General features: G+C 38.7%; 1 protein-coding gene across 4 annotated transcripts; it reads left to right on the top strand.

The window, feature by feature from the left end:
- The first annotated feature begins 1,131 nt into the window (after nt 1-1,131).
- Nucleotides 1,132-11,589, top strand: casp7 (caspase 7, apoptosis-related cysteine peptidase). Of its 4 annotated transcripts, none has more exons than XM_085466310.1 (7): nt 1,132-1,235; nt 1,623-1,741; nt 5,069-5,220; nt 5,311-5,439; nt 7,367-7,542; nt 7,741-7,939; nt 8,086-11,589. In XM_085466310.1, exons 2-7 carry the CDS (start codon nt 1,626-1,628, stop codon nt 8,310-8,312), a joined length of 999 nt encoding a protein of 332 aa, XP_085322436.1. In that variant the 5' UTR covers nt 1,132-1,235; nt 1,623-1,625; the 3' UTR covers nt 8,313-11,589. The 4 variants fall into 4 exon arrangements, with proteins under 4 accessions (XP_085322436.1, XP_085322435.1, XP_085322438.1 ...); XM_085466309.1 differs by having other exon boundaries at nt 1,620-1,741; XM_085466312.1 differs by having other exon boundaries at nt 1,133-1,235; nt 1,620-1,741; nt 5,072-5,220; nt 7,801-7,939.
- The last annotated feature ends 5,132 nt before the right edge of the window (nt 11,590-16,721 follow it).

Raw genomic sequence — 16,721 nt, 5'->3', positions numbered from 1 at the left:
TTTGTGATTTTTGATAGATTAAATATGCAATAGGAGTAAATATTTAATGCTTTGAAATTAATTGTTTATAGAGTATTCTTATACTTGAAGGAAATAGTTTCATATTAGGGAATTAGTCAGTTATAACATATTACTTTTCTTTGCGTGATCAGAGACGTTCGATGTTTGAGGTTATTAACTTCAGTCTATAATGTGACATTTTATCTGTGATGTCTTAAAATGCTTCTTTGATTTTCTAATGGATCAACTGTTTTAGTCTAAGATACAGTAGGACTTCTTGTGCCTTTTACAATTTCATTACAATAAGAATAGAAACAGGAGCAGAAACAGAAATACTCTGTTAGATAAAATAATTTTAAAAATAACTAAATAAGCTTGAATTACTAGCAACCAAGATACAGAAAATAACAATTAAATGACTTGTGTAATAGCCACAGATAGAATGGATCTCTTGGAGTGCTCAGAGATCCTTTGGGCCAATGAGGCTGTTGCTGTGTGTGCTGCAGTGACCAATCAGAGAGGCATGTGTCGGGTGGGATAGATTGCCCATGATGCTGAGGAGTTTCTTCAGCATCCTGCTCTCACACCTCTACTGGAGTCTGACGCTCCACTCCCAGAACTGAACCAGCCTTTTAGTTTGTTCATTCTGCTGGCATCAGCTGCTTGCACTCTGCTGCCCCAGCTCACATAGAAAACCACACTTGCCACCAGAGTAATAAACATAGACTGATATCGAAGGCTCTGAGCTTCCTTCCATTTGTAATTTAGGGCAACATTAAACAAATTAATATACATACCTGGCATAGATTATTCGCTTTATGCTGTATTATTATGTCTTCACCGGCCAGCACAGAAAAAAAGCCTTAATTTACGTTTGTGGATATAAATTTGATCAATATGCTACAGGTAAATGCTGTCACGAATATTTCTGCTCCAGAGCAACTAAAACCTTTCCCATTTGGAAGAGAAAAAAGATAAACCTTCATAAATCAATCTTGCTTTTACTGCATCCTTTATTGTTGTTGTTGTTATTATTATTATTTGCAAACAACTAGTCGTTTTTCTCCTTTCAGAAAACAAGTGTGCCAAGTGTGCAGGTAGGAGGGACGCAGTGCTGTGACGCAGTTACGCAGTTACGCAGTCGCGAGAAGTCAAACCGTACTTTCTCTTTCTTTCACAAGGAAGAAGGGACAGAAACTCAGAAGGAGACACTTTGGAGAACGAAAATAAGTCAGGTAACTTTAGTGCTACAGCAAAGTTCGCGTAACACAGTACGATTCAGCTTAACTTCACTCCTGTGTATTAATCTCTTTAGGTATACTTAAAGAAAATGAAAAGTTTATTTATGTATTTTTAGCTAAGTCGCTTTTCTGCTACATGCTAACCAGACATGAAGCTAACAAGTCAAGTTGAATGCCTCAATGTGACAAAGTGTTAATAAAAGCAGTCTAAATTTTGCTAGCTGTCCGTTTTCAAACCGTTGAGGTGGGACTGAAGAAGATTAAGGAAGTGAGGCAAACTTGTCTCAAAATAACGCCAACGTGTGGTTAGTTTACACCTAATGTAAGGAAAGCAGTAGGTTAAGTAAACCATAACGTTATGTTCGATTTGTGTGCTAGAAGAAGATGGCTGGATACGCCGGTGAACCCTCTGAACTTGGAGAGGGTGGGGGAGATGGGCCGGTGACAGACGAAACAGACGCCAAGCCTGACCGCAAAGGGAGATTTCTGCTATTTGGGAGGTGACTTCCTTTTTATTGCTTCTAAACATGAAAACCAGTTAACCTTCGAGGGAAAAAAAGGTCATAAGTTTGGGCCCTAAAAATAAACTCAGTATAACGCAAATAATCTACGTACTGTAATAATATAGGTATTAAGCTGTGGGTTTTGCTTTCATTATTATTCCCTCACTCATTTACAAGGTGTGTGTTCATTTACTGTGGTTGTATCAAGATAAGGTACATGTACTGGACACTTTGTTAGGTACACCATACTAGTACTGGATTGGACCTTTTTTTCCCTTCAGAAGTGCTTTAATTATGGAAAGGTGCTTGAAACCTCCCTCAGAGATTTTGGTCCATATTGACATGACAGCATCACACAGCTGTGTAGGAGATTTGTTGGCTGCACATCCATAGTGGGACTCTCACTCTGCCGCATCCCAAAGGTGGACTGAGATCTTGGGGATCATCTCAAGTTCAAGAAACCAGTTTGAAATTATCTGGATTTGTGACACAGCACGTAATTGTGCTGCAAGAAGCCATCAGGAGGTTATACTGCAAGCATAAAGGGATGGTTAACATCCCTCAGATAGGCTGTAGTGTTGAAGAAATGTTAAGCTGGTGAGCCAGTGTGAAGGTGAGAGATGCTCTTCTACCTAAATTGATTGTTACGAATGTTATCAGCTTGACGGAGTCTGGCTGACCTCATCTAACCTCGCTGGATAGTTTCTCTTTTTTTGGACCTTCCTCTCTAAACCCCAGAGACTGTCGTGTGACAAGATCTCAGTAGATCAGTAGTTGAAATACTCGGACCGTCCCATCTGCTACCAGTAACCATGCCACATTTAGTCACTTAAGTCACCTTTCTTCCCCGTTCTGATGCTCAGTTTTGAACTTTAGCAGATCATCTTGACCATGTCTACATTCATAAATGCACTGAGTTCCTGCCATGTGATCGGTTGATTAGATGTTTGCAATAACAAGCAATTGAGCAGATGTACCTAATGAGGTGGCTGGTGAGTGTGTAGTTTTTAAACCATCCTATCATCTGTAGCATAATCTATGTCTGTTTTAATTTGCTTATATTTTTCTGGTGATATTGTCACCTGTTATGATTTGTTTGTGTTGGATGTGCAAACTTTCTTTTCTTTTTTTTCATGGTTCTTCCACATCTGTATATGCCCCACAGATCTTACAGTACACACGTCATAACACATAAACATAGCAAGCAAGCTCGCACTTTGCATAAAATTAAAAAGAAGGTTTTTACAGAATAGAATAACAAAAGTTATAACAAAACTCTGTTTCTGACTGCTTCAGTATTCCTGTAGATACTATTAGAATTGGTTTGCAAGTAATTTGTGGCTCGTCTTTTTATTTCAATGGTAGTCTTCTGTTGAAATTTGCTTTATTATTCTCTAATTTAGAAAAGAAATTAAACCCAAAGTGTATTGATTTAAATTACTCAGACATGTATTTGCTCATTTTCTGAAGTAAAACTATTGTGGTGATTAAACCACTTCCACATAGGATTTGTGTCCACAACCACACAGTTATTTTTGGACCACACACAGCCGAGCACTCTCAGTAAGATCCTGGATTCAGTATCTGAAGGTGACTGTGGTTTCACAGCTAATCAAAACCTAAAAAAGTAGACTGTAAAAATACCCTTGATTTTACACAGCGACCTGGTTTTGAATAGCCCAATTAAGGCAATGGGTCACAGAACATGAAATCAATCTTAAGTCTAATTCAGGGACAGGGGTCAGTCCTCAAGTGGCTTCTCAAAATTAGACCATAGCTGAGGCCAAAATCATTCAAAATGTGCATTCATTATATTATGGAGTGTGGGCCTTTTAACAATATGCAAATTTGTTTTGTAAACTGATCACTGACACAAAGAGCTGTTTATTCCAGTCTTACTCACAAGGTGGCACTCTGGACCTTTTTAATGGAGAAGTATAAAGTACGGCAGCTGTGTTTTCCCTCAGACACTGGTAATCAAGCAAAAAGGCTCTGCGCTCTGTCTGGAATTTAGATTCTTACCCAAAAATATCAAGATAGCAAGCAATAGAAGATGTAAAAAATACTATATTAAGGAATTATTAATGAAATTCACATTCATTTATTAATCATTTGTAGTGTGCTTTGGTGTTCATCAAAGGAATATCTTCTTGGAAAGAAATATTTTCTTTATTTACTTATTTATTTAGTTGCCTTTTGTCACAAGTGTAGATAACAAGTATGAAAATCCATACAGGTAGATTCTGTACCTGTCAGCAGAGGAGCTACTTGTTGCCCTGTCTGACCTCAGCAGGGAGAGCGAGGCACAGGGGCCATGTGTGAATAGGCCTTTAGAAAGCACTGGTGTGATGGTGAGGTTGCTGACTCAGGGGCCTCACAGTGCGCCGCCCCAGTCAGGTCTCCATCCAGAACAGAGAGCATGTCAGTATCCTAGCACACAACCAAAAATTACGCTTCCAGGTTTGGAGAAACTTGTTTTTTTGTGAGGGAACAAAAGACACAAGACGAAAGCAACGCATTTCAGATGCAGAGTGGCGTAGCGCTTAATGACGAACCCAGGTAAGACAGACGCAACGGCCTCCTATTCCGCTCGACTGTCTTCCTGCTGTACCTGCAGTGCCCAGGGTCTCAGCTCTTTGCACAGCCTCGTGCAGTTGTTTGGTACAGTTGGCACAATTTGGAAGTGGGAGGGGGCTAGAAAAAGTTCTGGATCACATGTTTTTTTTGTTTGTTTTTTTCTAATATGGCTGGGCAGCCTGTGAGTGAGCACGCAACACTGTTGGTACACATTGCTGTGCATTGTTCCCATGCTTGAGTAAGCTGTTGACTAGGCTCTTCTGGAAAAAGCCTTGATTTTGTGAGTCCCTAATGGGTCACTGTTGGCTAAGCTATCTGGATGGATATTGTAAAGAATGGAAATATGACAGGTGTGTGAGAATTACCACTCGTGGAGGATTTCTTCTTGCTCAGTATAGATTGCTGTTTTTATGATTTTTTTTTTCCAATTATCTGCGTTAAACAAAAATGTTCTAGTTTCTCCTTAAATCTTCCTTTGGATTTCTGCAACCAACTTTGGCCGTGACTTTAATGCCTTATTTGGAAATGTATGTACCCTTTGGTTTCTAAGTAAGTAGTTCGTGTTGTTTTCAGTTTAATGTGTGTTACTTGTTTTGAAAATTTTACTTAAGGATCATTCATTTGTAGTATTTTTTTGTATTTAAATAGACATCTCAGCTGCAGGAAATTTTAACTGAGAGAAATTTGACAAACTGTTTTAGCCGTGCAATATAATATAACTGTTTTTTTATTGTCATTGTATAAAAGCAGGAAGAATAAGGATGGCCAGACGCGGGAGCAGGACTACTCTTCTGAAAGCCATTACAGAATTGTTTCACCAACATTCCAGTATAAGATGAGCCACCGGCGAGTGGGAAAGTGCATCATCATCAATAACAAAAACTTTGATGAAAAGACGGGTATAGCAAACCTTACTCAAACGTATAAATTCAGTTTGGCTCAGTGTTATTGCATATTGAGTTTGTAATGTAAGCGTTCTTTTTTGACAGGGATGAATGTACGCAACGGCACGGATCGAGACGCAGGCGAGCTTTACAAGTGCTTCAAGAACCTGGGCTTTGATGTCATTCTTTACAACGATCAGACATGTGAGAAGATGGAGCGTCTTCTCCGAGAGGGTAAGTCATGTCATATAGATAACGAGACTTTTCTCTTTTTTTTTTTACATTTTTCTTTTTGTTGTGATGGTGTTTCATATTTAATATTTAGATCCAAATGTAGGCACATATTTTCTTTTGTAAGCCACTGTAGTTGACGGAAGGGTTAGCAGCACAAAGGGTATTATTTAGTTACATATAGTTATATACTAGTAATCTGGTGCCTTCTAATGTGTAAAACAGGGAGGCCTTTGGTCATATACACCCTCTTTGATCTTTTGTGGGCCCGCGAAATGAAACTTCCTTCTCTGTCATTGTACAGATATTTAACTACACATTTAGTCACTTAGATATTTTTATATTAGAAAAATGAGCACAAGTTCAACATTGCGTGTATGTTTTTCAACATGACAAAGAAATGCTGCTTTAGTAGATGAAAGAAATGTGTCAGTATGAGTCTTAAATTGTAAGAAGCAAATGTGTAAAATTACAGAAATCTATTATTTACTTACTTAAGTGAAATATGAATGGTGATAGGGAGATCTCTATCAGTAGGAAAACCTGTAAAAAGTACAAAACTTGTGCTCTCCTTCACATTTTTCAAAGCCATCCAGTAGAGCTGTTCAATATAATGATATCGGATGACGATATGAAAATGTCTATTGTTTCATTTTACGCTATCGTTTGTTTTGTGGTGTCGCAAAATAAACCGTTTACGGCAATATTTTTTCATCGTTTTGATGGTCACTGTAGTGGTTTTATTAATTTCCTAAAGTTCTCACTTTCTCTTATATTTAAAATAACCACACTACGGATGGACAAGCCACTATTTTTACGCGTTGTCATTAGCAACGTGTGGCGCCACCATCCTTTGTTTATTTTCCACATAAACCTTTCACAATAAAGCTGAAGATCCTGTTGAGATTTTTCAAAATAAACTGAAATGATGACAAACTAAAGGACCTGTCAAAACAAAGTGAGGAACTTATTTTTAAACGAGGGGCCACCTCTGTTGCATGGACATGGTTTGGTTATGAAAAGTCTGACACGGACCAGAAAACTGTACTATGCAAATTATACAGGAAACCAGTCCCCACCTCACACTCAAACAAGGCTCTTCTACCTCCTATGCTAGAATCATGTGAAAGAGTACGGAGAACGTTTATGTCAGGTGCTCAAAATAAACCTTGGACTTAAACGTTAAAACAGGCTTTTCTCAGCAGCACGCCGTGTAATAAATACTCATAAAGAAAATGCCTAAAAATGTATAGTTTCATGCATTGGTCAAAACACTCGACTCCAGTTACACGACACCCAGCTGAAAACACTTCACGTAAGCTGAGTTGCCTGAGATTCACATAATTTACAGAAAATGTAACATTTTTCTGATATATATCGTTGTCAGGACGATAAATGTCTTATATTGGGATATGAGATTTTTGGTCATATCGCACAGTCCTACCATCCAGTCGCCTGGATTAAAGTCTTCCTTGGCCTGATTCTGCCTTATGTTAGACATCCCTGTTGTAAAATGACCAAGATGTGCAAGTTTAAATTAATAATTCTTGTTTCTTAACAACCACCACTGGTATAAAAGTAACACATCCTACTACTAAATTTAGCCAGATGTGTCTCTAATCAAAGTAACTGGAAGTCCAATAACCAGGTTTTATGATCATAAGACTATATGAACCTGTCATGTCAGTGATGCTGATAAATTTCTTCTTATAACAAAGGGCTCACTGGCATATTAAATATTTTGATGGGCTGCATTATAAATCATTCTTTATCAGTTAAATATATAACTTAGCTGAAATCTCAAATTCACGCTAAATAAACTTCAGACGTAACTATTAGGGACTGACTTTATTCATTGATCTAGACAGGTTTAACAAGGCCTGAGTCGAGCTAGGAGTTCAGTGTTTGTTTGTTTGTGTGTGTGGTTCAGCCTCGGAAGAAGACCACAGTGACAGCTCGTGTTTCGCCTGCATCCTGCTGAGCCACGGCGAGGAAGGAATGATCTACGGCACAGACGGAGCCATGCCCATCAAAACGATGACCTCGCTGTTCAGGGGGGACAAGTGCAAAAGCTTAGTGGGAAAGCCAAAACTCTTCTTCATCCAGGTGTGCATGGTTCATACTTGATTGTGTGACTAAAGTCTTTTATTGTAACAATAGCAGTGTTAAGTTACAGATTTGTGTGAACTTCTATTTGCTACTTTTCACCCAAATGGGCAGTTTGAACAGTTCTTTGCTGTGGAAATAGGTGAATTTGGCTTATCTCAGCTTTTAAAAACAGTTAATTTTGAATTGCTTCACCAGGTCATCGATGAGAAAACTACTCAGGATCACAATGAAATGTCATTTCATTTACTTCACCAGGCTTGTAGGGGTTCAGAATTTGATGATGGTATACAGACAGATTCAGGTCCACCAAATGATGCCCTGGAGACAGATGCAAATCCAAGACATAAGATCCCCGTAGAGGCTGATTTCCTCTTTGCCTACTCCACTGTACCAGGTAAACCTGAAATCCCAGTTTAAACAATATATTTTTCCTTACAGTAAAATACAATTGGTATATATATAAGTGGAGAAGCATTTCCTGAAGAGTTTAGTTTGACTGATTTCTAGTTTCATTGCTCACTAATGATGCTTATTTTCCAGGATATTACTCATGGAGGAATCCTGGGCGTGGCTCATGGTTTGTACAGGCGCTCTGCAACGTCCTGAACGAGTTTGGAAAACAGCTGGAGATAATGCAGATCCTGACACGGGTCAATTACATGGTGGCCACCAGCTTTGAGTCCTGGTCTGAAGACCGCCGCTTCAGTGAGAAGAAGCAGATTCCCTGTGTGGTCTCTATGCTGACAAAAGAACTGTATTTCAACTGACTGCCGATCCACCTGACTGTACTGTAATGGTGACACAGACTGACCGACTGACTAACTAGACTGACTAGACTGTTTCAGGTACTGATTAAGCAGTCAAAGCATTCAGGGATGATTCAGGCCTGGCAGGACGCTTCATATTTCATGCACATATGACATTTTGCATGTGGACTTGGGGCCGAAAAGCACTACATGAGAAACAAAAACATTACAGTGGCACACGGCGTTCATGTGTTGATAGTGAAACTTCTTCCTCTTCTTCACATTCTTCCACTTCTTCAGAATAATGGTGTCACATTTGATCTGATCTTCGTTGACAGGCGTTGTGAAATATCCATGTTATTCTACCAGCCCAGAAAATTTGCTGCCAGGTTTTGTGGGTTTATAGAATCGTCTATACGTCACACCATTTCCAGCATTTGCAGTAGATGTTTGAAGGGACTGAACCCTATGAACACGGGCAAGCAAGGATGGGCAAAAGTTGGCTTTTGGTATTATACGACTCCCAGTGGAAAGACATCTTGTCGTTTTGACTGATCTAATATGATTTGAAAAACTAAATTAAGCCCCTTTTAAGATTCATTAGGCAGTTTATAGAAATCTTCAGTAGGAAACTGAAATGAGTGATTACTAGAACTTTGATTGCTGTAGGAGTGTTGAGGGACCTGCCTTCATTACAGACCCTGTGCAATGAATTGTTAAAGAGAAAAATGCCTTTTAAAATGACTTAGATCATTTTCAGCTACCTGTATTTTAAAGTTTCTACTGTCAATTGTCAGAAAAAGAGACAAAAGAAAAGACAAACAGATCAGAAACATGTCAACCCTCTTGCCAAAGGCTTCTTGTCTCAGCCTTCCTAGCAAGTTTTAGTTTGTAGCAGAAAGCTGGTATCCTCAGGTTCTTTAATGTCCACGAAGTGGGTAAATGTCATGTTAATTTCATATCCATAGTGGTTAGGAAGATGTGATTGTTTGCTGTGTAATGATTAGTTCAGTGAGGTTTTGGGTCAAGTGCATAGCATAGAGTCCGCCCTATTAAAAACAAGGACCATTTTACCACTGTTCTCAATGTAATGTTGAAGGCTTCACTTCTTTAAACTCAAATAAGTTAATCTATCCACCATTATGCAGTCAAAAAACTGTAATGGATTCTGCTTGTTATCTTTAGAGTTCTTCTTCAATATTTTTACTAAAGAATGAAATAAATGCTGTATGATTATAACACTAGATAGACAAAAGAATGTCCAAAGCTGTGTTGTAAATTTGTAAATATCATAGTCTTAACTTGAACTCAGGTTAAGACTATGTGCCTTAAGCACAAATGCCAAATCATTTTACTGAATACATTTATGTTCTCTGCTTATACACTACACAGTAGTAAACTATCAGTCTCATACCAAATCTCTTTTATTCATTTTTTTAAACTGTTGCTATGCTTTCCTTATGCAATTAGGACATATAACCACCACAAGAGCTCATGACCAAGACACCAAAGACCCTAAACTCCCCCAGTTAGGGTATTAACTTGTCCCAGACCTGAAGTGGGCTCTGTACCATTTAAAAGCATGGCCTCTGACTTAGAGGGGCTGATTCTCATTCCCATCACTTCACACTTGAGGGGTCGAGTGTGAAGTGATAGGTCGCTCTACGGGTCGCTCTGCATTCCTGCCCTTAAAGATAGGTGGAGTAGAGCCACCACCTCTTCATATAGCAAGGAACCAGTTGCCCGGGGCAAACCCAGGACTCTGGGGAGATTACATCTCTTGGCTGGTTTGGGAACAACTTCGTGTCTCCCAGATGAGCTGGAAGAGGTGGTGGGATGAGGGAAGCCTGGGTTTTCTGCTTAGAATGCTACCCCTGCAATCTGAACTCTGATAGGCGGCAGAGAATGGATGGATGGTACAGACAAATTTCTAAACAATTTAATTAATTAATTAATTTGTTTCAACTTAAACAAAGTTTGTTTCTGCAGATAATGTGTTATTGAGTGTTTTTAATTACAAAGGCAGCTATTACTGACATTCTGAACATACACACGCCACATGTCCACAATCTCGCTTTTTCTAAAAGGTTTTTACCATAATTCATATAACTGCATGTCTCAGTACCTTAGAGGGGGAAGTTCAGCAGTTGGTTTCATTTTGTTTTAGCTTTTTTATGCTTTTTTAATTAAATAAATATATTTTATTTTTTTATTTTTTTTTATCAGGATGGTATTCCCCATCCGTGTCCATTGTACCCACAAGTGTTAAATCTTCTCAACACATGGATCTGTGATGAGCGATGTAGTGCCTAACCTGTGCCAAAAGGAGTTTTTGCTCCGCTTATTGTGGAATGGAGTTGAAAAAGGGGGAAAATGTGTTTAGGGGTAGAAATTTTAAATGCTTTCAGGTTTTAAATGCTGTTGTCCTCGGGAATATATTTGAAAAGATTTGGGAAAATGAATGACTGAATTCATGATTTATTTCTTTTTTATTTGGGGCAATACATTATTTAAACAACTTCAAAATAAAGAAATGCTCATGTAAACAGTTCATTGTATTAAACTTACACACTTTATAATGTAGTGAAGTCTGTATCATTTGTCTTGCACATTTGTAAACAGACCCCATTGAAAACATTGTTTTTTGGTAGGATGGTGCTTACATACATACAAACATATTATGAAGTCACTGGGTATTTTTAAATGTTTCCATGTGTTTCACTCAGTGCTCACTTAAAATTTGTACTTGTATTGGTAAAAACATTCCAGGATCAGAATGGATATTAAAGTTTTTAAAAACATTTCTCTCATTGTCATCTTAAAAACATAAATTTTTTTTTTTTAGGTCGTGAATGTCAAACCATAAGACCTGCAGACCAGCAGTGCCCTAGCAAAGTCTAATCTGGCTCACTGAATGGGTTTACTGTATAAGCTGTGAAAAGCACAGAGAAGGAGGGGCTCATTTTTGGAGCTTTTGTATTTCCCGCTAGGAAGCATGACTTATGTTGTGATAATAGTTGTTCACTTTGCTCATTTCAACCAAGCCAAAGATCTGAATCACCTTACTGATAACATCATGCCTGTGGCATCCTATAATGAGATTTTTACCGTAAGTCAATCTATGCTGGAACATCTCTTTGAATTATGAAAACAGTTGGTTAAAAAGCGGATGAACTACTAATATCATATTTTCTGTAAGACAACTCGGGTGATTTTTTTTTCTACTATTTTCAGGTTTGCATGTGTGTGTTTAGTCCATGAACTAAAATCTGCAATAAAAATGAAAATAAACTCTTAACACTGATGTATTAATCATTCAAACCTAAAAATAAAATAAAAATCATTTAAACTGTAAATGCAGTAAAACCATACCTGGATAGAAAAACACACAATGGAACACTATCAGTCATGGATTGGCCTCCCCAGAGCCTGGATGTGAAAGTTATTGAACCAATGTGGGATCATCTTGATAGAGAACGGAAAAAAAGACAGCTAAGACCCTAAGAAGACCTCTGAACGTCCTTCAGGAAACCTGGATAATGATTCCTTTAGAGCAGCTGAAGAAATAATGAGAGCATAAGAAAGCTTGCTTAAGAAAGTTGAGGCTTTATTGAAAAATCAAGGTGTTTCAAATATTGACTTTCAAGCTTATTAGAGTTGAACAAACTTCCACTTTTCCTTTGCCGACTTAATTTTACCATGTATGTTTGCATGTTTCGATAAATTGTTGCACTAATTGTTTAATTGTTGTTTCAATAATCCTATTACATCACATACTGGTTATACATACCAAAGCTTATTTAACTCTAAAGATATGTAAGCTCTGGTATGCATACACGTGAATGATGGTAAACAACATGTGCAGTAAATCTAAAACAGAAATGCTTTAAAAATTACTTCATACTAACATAGACTTGCTTGTAATCAGGGCTGCGGTGCTGTATCAACAAAGTAAACAAAGCAAACGACTCACTACTGGTACTAGTCCATAGCCCGGGGGTTGGGGACAGGAAAGGACAGAGCAGGCTGTACCTGCTGTGGAGGCTTAGGTCGTTTGGAGTGAACGGCCCACTCCTAAAGACCTTCTATGACTCTGTGGTGGCCTCTGACATTTTTTACAGTGTGGTCTGCTGGGGCGGCAGCATCTCTGCAGGGGACAGAATGAGATTGAACAGGCTGATCCGATGGGCCAGCTCTGTTCTAGGATGCCCTCTGGACCCAGTGGAGGTGGGGAGTGACAGGAGAATGGTGACTAAGCTGTCATCCCTGCTGGAGACTGTGACAGCACTGAGCAGCTCTTTCAGTGGCAGGCTGCAGCACCCACGATGTGGGACGGAGAGATTTCGCAGGCCTTTCCTCCCCACTGCTGTCAGACTCTACAACATGGTGTCTGCAGAGGCCCACAGATGTGCAGACAGACACACACACACACATCCCATACACATTTGTAACTGCCTCCCTTTCTCCTTGATGTGCAATGGCACATGTTTATCTCATTCTATTCTATTGTTTTTCTCTTCTTTCTCTTAATTTTTCACTGTTCGTGTACTTTCTGCCGTGACCAAAAATTTCCCACGTGTGGGACTAATAAAGGTTTATCTTATCTTTTCTTATTTCTGGGTAAACTCATAGCTTGCAACATCTTTTCAGTGACAGGATCGTAAGATCTGATGAACAACAATAGACTGATGTAAGACTTAGAAGCTGTTTAATCTTGAAGTCATCCATTTCAGTCAGGTCTGGATCAGCCAGTTTCAGTGTCTTAGAAATTCCAATTTCACACAAAAGAAAGAGATTAAAGAAGTAATGAAAAGCTAAAGAGGTGTTTTTAATATCTGTCAATCAAAGTTCTAACCAGAGGTTTCTGCTTTGAGGTTTAATCTAAACACTGGATCTTGTTAGTCAACTAAGAATCGATTTGTCATTCCACTGCACCAGGAAATGCTCCATTTGTTTTCAGTAAGGAAAAACAGGCTGTGCAGTAAATAAAGTGGCTCAAGGTACTGGTAAACACCACAACTTGATTTTCAGGGTATTCTCCCCTTTCGGTATTTCCCCCAAAATATGTTTGGTATGTCTGGGCACTCTACTCTGTTAAAATATTGTACTGTAGGTACCTATTGTGTCACATGTGAGTAATATATACCTCACACAAAGAGGTTTTGAAGCAAGCTGTTACCTCAGAAAATGTGACTGTTTCTAGATCCTGTTAAAGATATATCAAAGAACATATGATAATGCTATTTAATGCCAGTGAGAGAGATATACATTGAAATTCAATGGCACAAGCTGGGCTCTTTACTTTATGTCTACCTGAATATTACTTTCCTCAGCAGTGATGTTGACCAGTTTCTAGCTCCTCTGTGGCCTCGGGCCATCTACAATTCACTTTGCGTCATCCTGTCTCTTGTTTATTTGATCCTTTCCTGTTCTAGTCTTTATCTGAAGTTAAAGTGGCCAAGGATTTAACACCTGAGCAGATTACAATTTCAAGAACAAGTGTAGTGAAATGTCTTGGATAGAAATCAAACTGTAGGCAGAGCTTTGTTTTCAGGCATGCCAGGCACTAAATCGGTCACAGTGATAAATGTTTGTGCAAGAAAAGGAGGCCAGTTCAAAAGTTCATAACATAGTGTAACATCAAAGAAAAGACACTAGAATGAGGATTTATTTAGTTGTTTATTTATTTTTGGTGTGAAGAAGAAAAACATTATTAAACAAAACATTGTTAAAATGTTTCACTTGCAAATATCTTTGTGCTGAAAACTAAACTGTCAATGTATTAATCAAATACCTAATCTAATATTTTTAAAATGATTTTTAATTCTAAATTTCTAATCTAAGTGCACCTCTCCATGAATTGCACCATTTGCTTCCCCAGTTGACAGCAGGAGGTTAGCTAGCAGGGGCACCTCGCCTCGGGAAGGGTCTCCCAAGGCAATCTTGTCCTGTGTGAGGAGCCAAAAGCAAGAATGATTCATAACAGCTCTATAAATACATAAACAACCCAGAAACCTTGCCATTAATAGGGACACCAGGTCCCTGCCCTGGAACAATACCTGGAAGAAGTGGCCTTTGGTGAGTCTCTGGTGCCTGCCTGGGCTGACTCTCTTGTAAGCCCATTACTTGCAGAGGGAGCTGCTGAGTCGTTGAGTGCTTTTAGATGAGATGACACTCAAAGTCAGAGGCCTTGGTAGGCTGATTCCTAACTATTAAAATTAGCTTTAAGGATATTGTGTATAGCTTGAGAAATTAATATAGACTGGTCCATCAAACTTTACAGCACAGCTTCTTGGATCAGCTTCCTGTTTTGGCTGAGAGGGGTGGTTGGGGGTCTGACTGTTGCGTATGTATTCTTTGTTTATTTTTCCTAAAGAAGGGAGATTTGATAATGCTTTCCAACTTCGAGTAGATGAACTTTCCGAGCCTCTGTGGAAAGGTCTCTGGGAGGGAACTTGGATGTTTGCCCGGCCAGTCTGTATGTGGGTTATGAGTATTAGAGGTGATCATTGTACAGCCTTTGTGAAAGCATGAAATGATCCATGGTGGCTGTTAATCTCCTCCAGAGTTGTCCTTTGTCAAGACTTCTGTTCAGAAGTTGTTAGGTTGTTGTTTGGTATTTGGCATGATGATACAAATGGTTTGGATGAAAATTGCTGTTTTTTGATTATATATACAAAATCAAATTCTTCCTATTTTCATTTTTTTAAACTACACTACTGACCAAGTTCAGGTGGGTTCAGCATATGAAAGCAGTCCACTAGTGCAGATAAATAGCAACAAATGCAAACAAAATTATAAACTAATCCCAGATGTCAATCAGTATTTGTATTGTATTCTTTTTACTGAGACCCAAACACTTAAAAGTTAAAGAGAACAATAGACATACTGTTATTTCCACCTGCATGGCTGCCAGTCACTGGCCGCTATGCCTCTCTTTGCCACTGCAGGTGCTGCTGATGTTTCAAAAGCATTTTCTGAAATACATACAGGCAGAAAATATGAAGAAAATTCAAAGAAAGAGTTCAAGAACTCCAGGTAAAAGAGGTCCAAACACCATGAAATGAATCAAAGTCATTGAAAAGTCTTCTTGAAAAGTGGACGCGCCCTACGTCAGCTGTGCCTTTCCCACCAACTTTGCTAATACAGAAGTACAGTACTTACAGAAGTGCTACTAAAACCTCACTAACCAGAGGCAGCACAACCACAAGGGCTCTTATTGCCCCCCCCAACTGATGTAAATGCTTTCTTGTCAAAGAAGGGGAGGCTTGGGTTAATATATGTCACCTACTGCCTCTACTGTACTAGTGCCTTAAAAACTTTGAACACATGAAGTTTTCTGGCAAAGATGGTCAAAAAGACAGCTGAACTGTCAGATTTTCTGAAGAGTTATTCCATGTCCTACTAAACATGAAGCCCCTAGGAGCTCTATTAATACCAGCCTGACACTGGCCTTGATGCATGTGTGAGAGTACTTGTGACCCACATGCACATTTGAAGTAGTTTGTGAAGTTTTTGAAACATGGACAGTGCCTAATTATTTATATATCAAGTGCACACATGAGTGCCTGCTGCCAGAAAAAATTCAATTCATCCTGTTAATACCTGTTTAAAAAATTCTTGCCATGACCCAGGACCTTCATGCCAGGTACAAATGGCTCGTGCCCTATGGCAGCTGGGATTGGCTCCAGCCCATCCATTCATCCACCAACTCAAATTCTTATAGTTTAATCATAGCAACAAATTTTCATAAAAACTACATTTATTTGAGCTTTCTGTAAACAAAACAAACTGATGATGGCTCTGTATATTAAGTGTACATGTGGTTCCCTGGACTGCAGCAGAGTAAAACTTCTATTTCGTTAACTAGTCCAATAAATCATACTGGGTGTTAGGATGATAATCTGAGTCACATAAGCATTATGTTATTGATTACATAGTGACAGCTGCTTTGTGCACATTTCATCCAGTCAGCAAACAAGTTATTATGAAGATTATATGTTGACATAAGTCCCATTAAGTTTTTATTTTTTGATTACATAGATAAATTGTTTATCATGTTGTTGATGGGGTAATTATCAGGAAATCCAATAATCCCAATAATCAATTTTTTATTCAATGACAGAGCTAGATGGACAGATTGTGGGGAATTCCTTATGTTTTGCATTAATGCATTAAAATGTCTCCCTATGACAGCTGGGATAGGCTCCAGCGCTCCCCCGCGACCCTGAAAAGGACAAGCGGGAGCAGATGGATGGATGGATGGATGCATTAAAATGTTTCCAAGACTGTCACTGCAACAATCACAGGCCATTATTTATTTTTTTCTGCTGCTTTCTATTTAAAAAGTGTCAGGCTTTTCTCAAATCGGGTCAGGGCGCTGCTTCTCTTAGCTGTCTGTATGTGTTCGTATGTGTCTGTGATTCCTCC

Source organism: Copadichromis virginalis, linkage group LG8 (genome assembly GCF_057382275.1).
Source record: "Copadichromis virginalis isolate Kocher_CV1m ecotype Utaka linkage group LG8, C_Virginalis_male_GT1.1, whole genome shotgun sequence".
Lineage (NCBI taxonomy): Eukaryota > Metazoa > Chordata > Actinopteri > Cichliformes > Cichlidae > Copadichromis > Copadichromis virginalis.
This window is presented reverse-complemented; position numbering and strand designations above follow the sequence as displayed.

Excerpts from the sequence above, each read along its gene's own strand:
- casp7 (XM_085466310.1), top strand. The coding sequence starts at position 1,626 with ATGGCTGGATACGCCGGTGAACCCTCTGAACTTGGAGAGGGTGGGGGA. Across the intron at positions 1,742-5,068 it reads AGATTTCTGCTATTTGGGAG|CAGGAAGAATAAGGATGGCC; the intron begins GTGACTTCCTTT and ends ATTGTATAAAAG. Across the intron at positions 7,940-8,085 it reads TGCCTACTCCACTGTACCAG|GATATTACTCATGGAGGAAT; the intron begins GTAAACCTGAAA and ends CTTATTTTCCAG.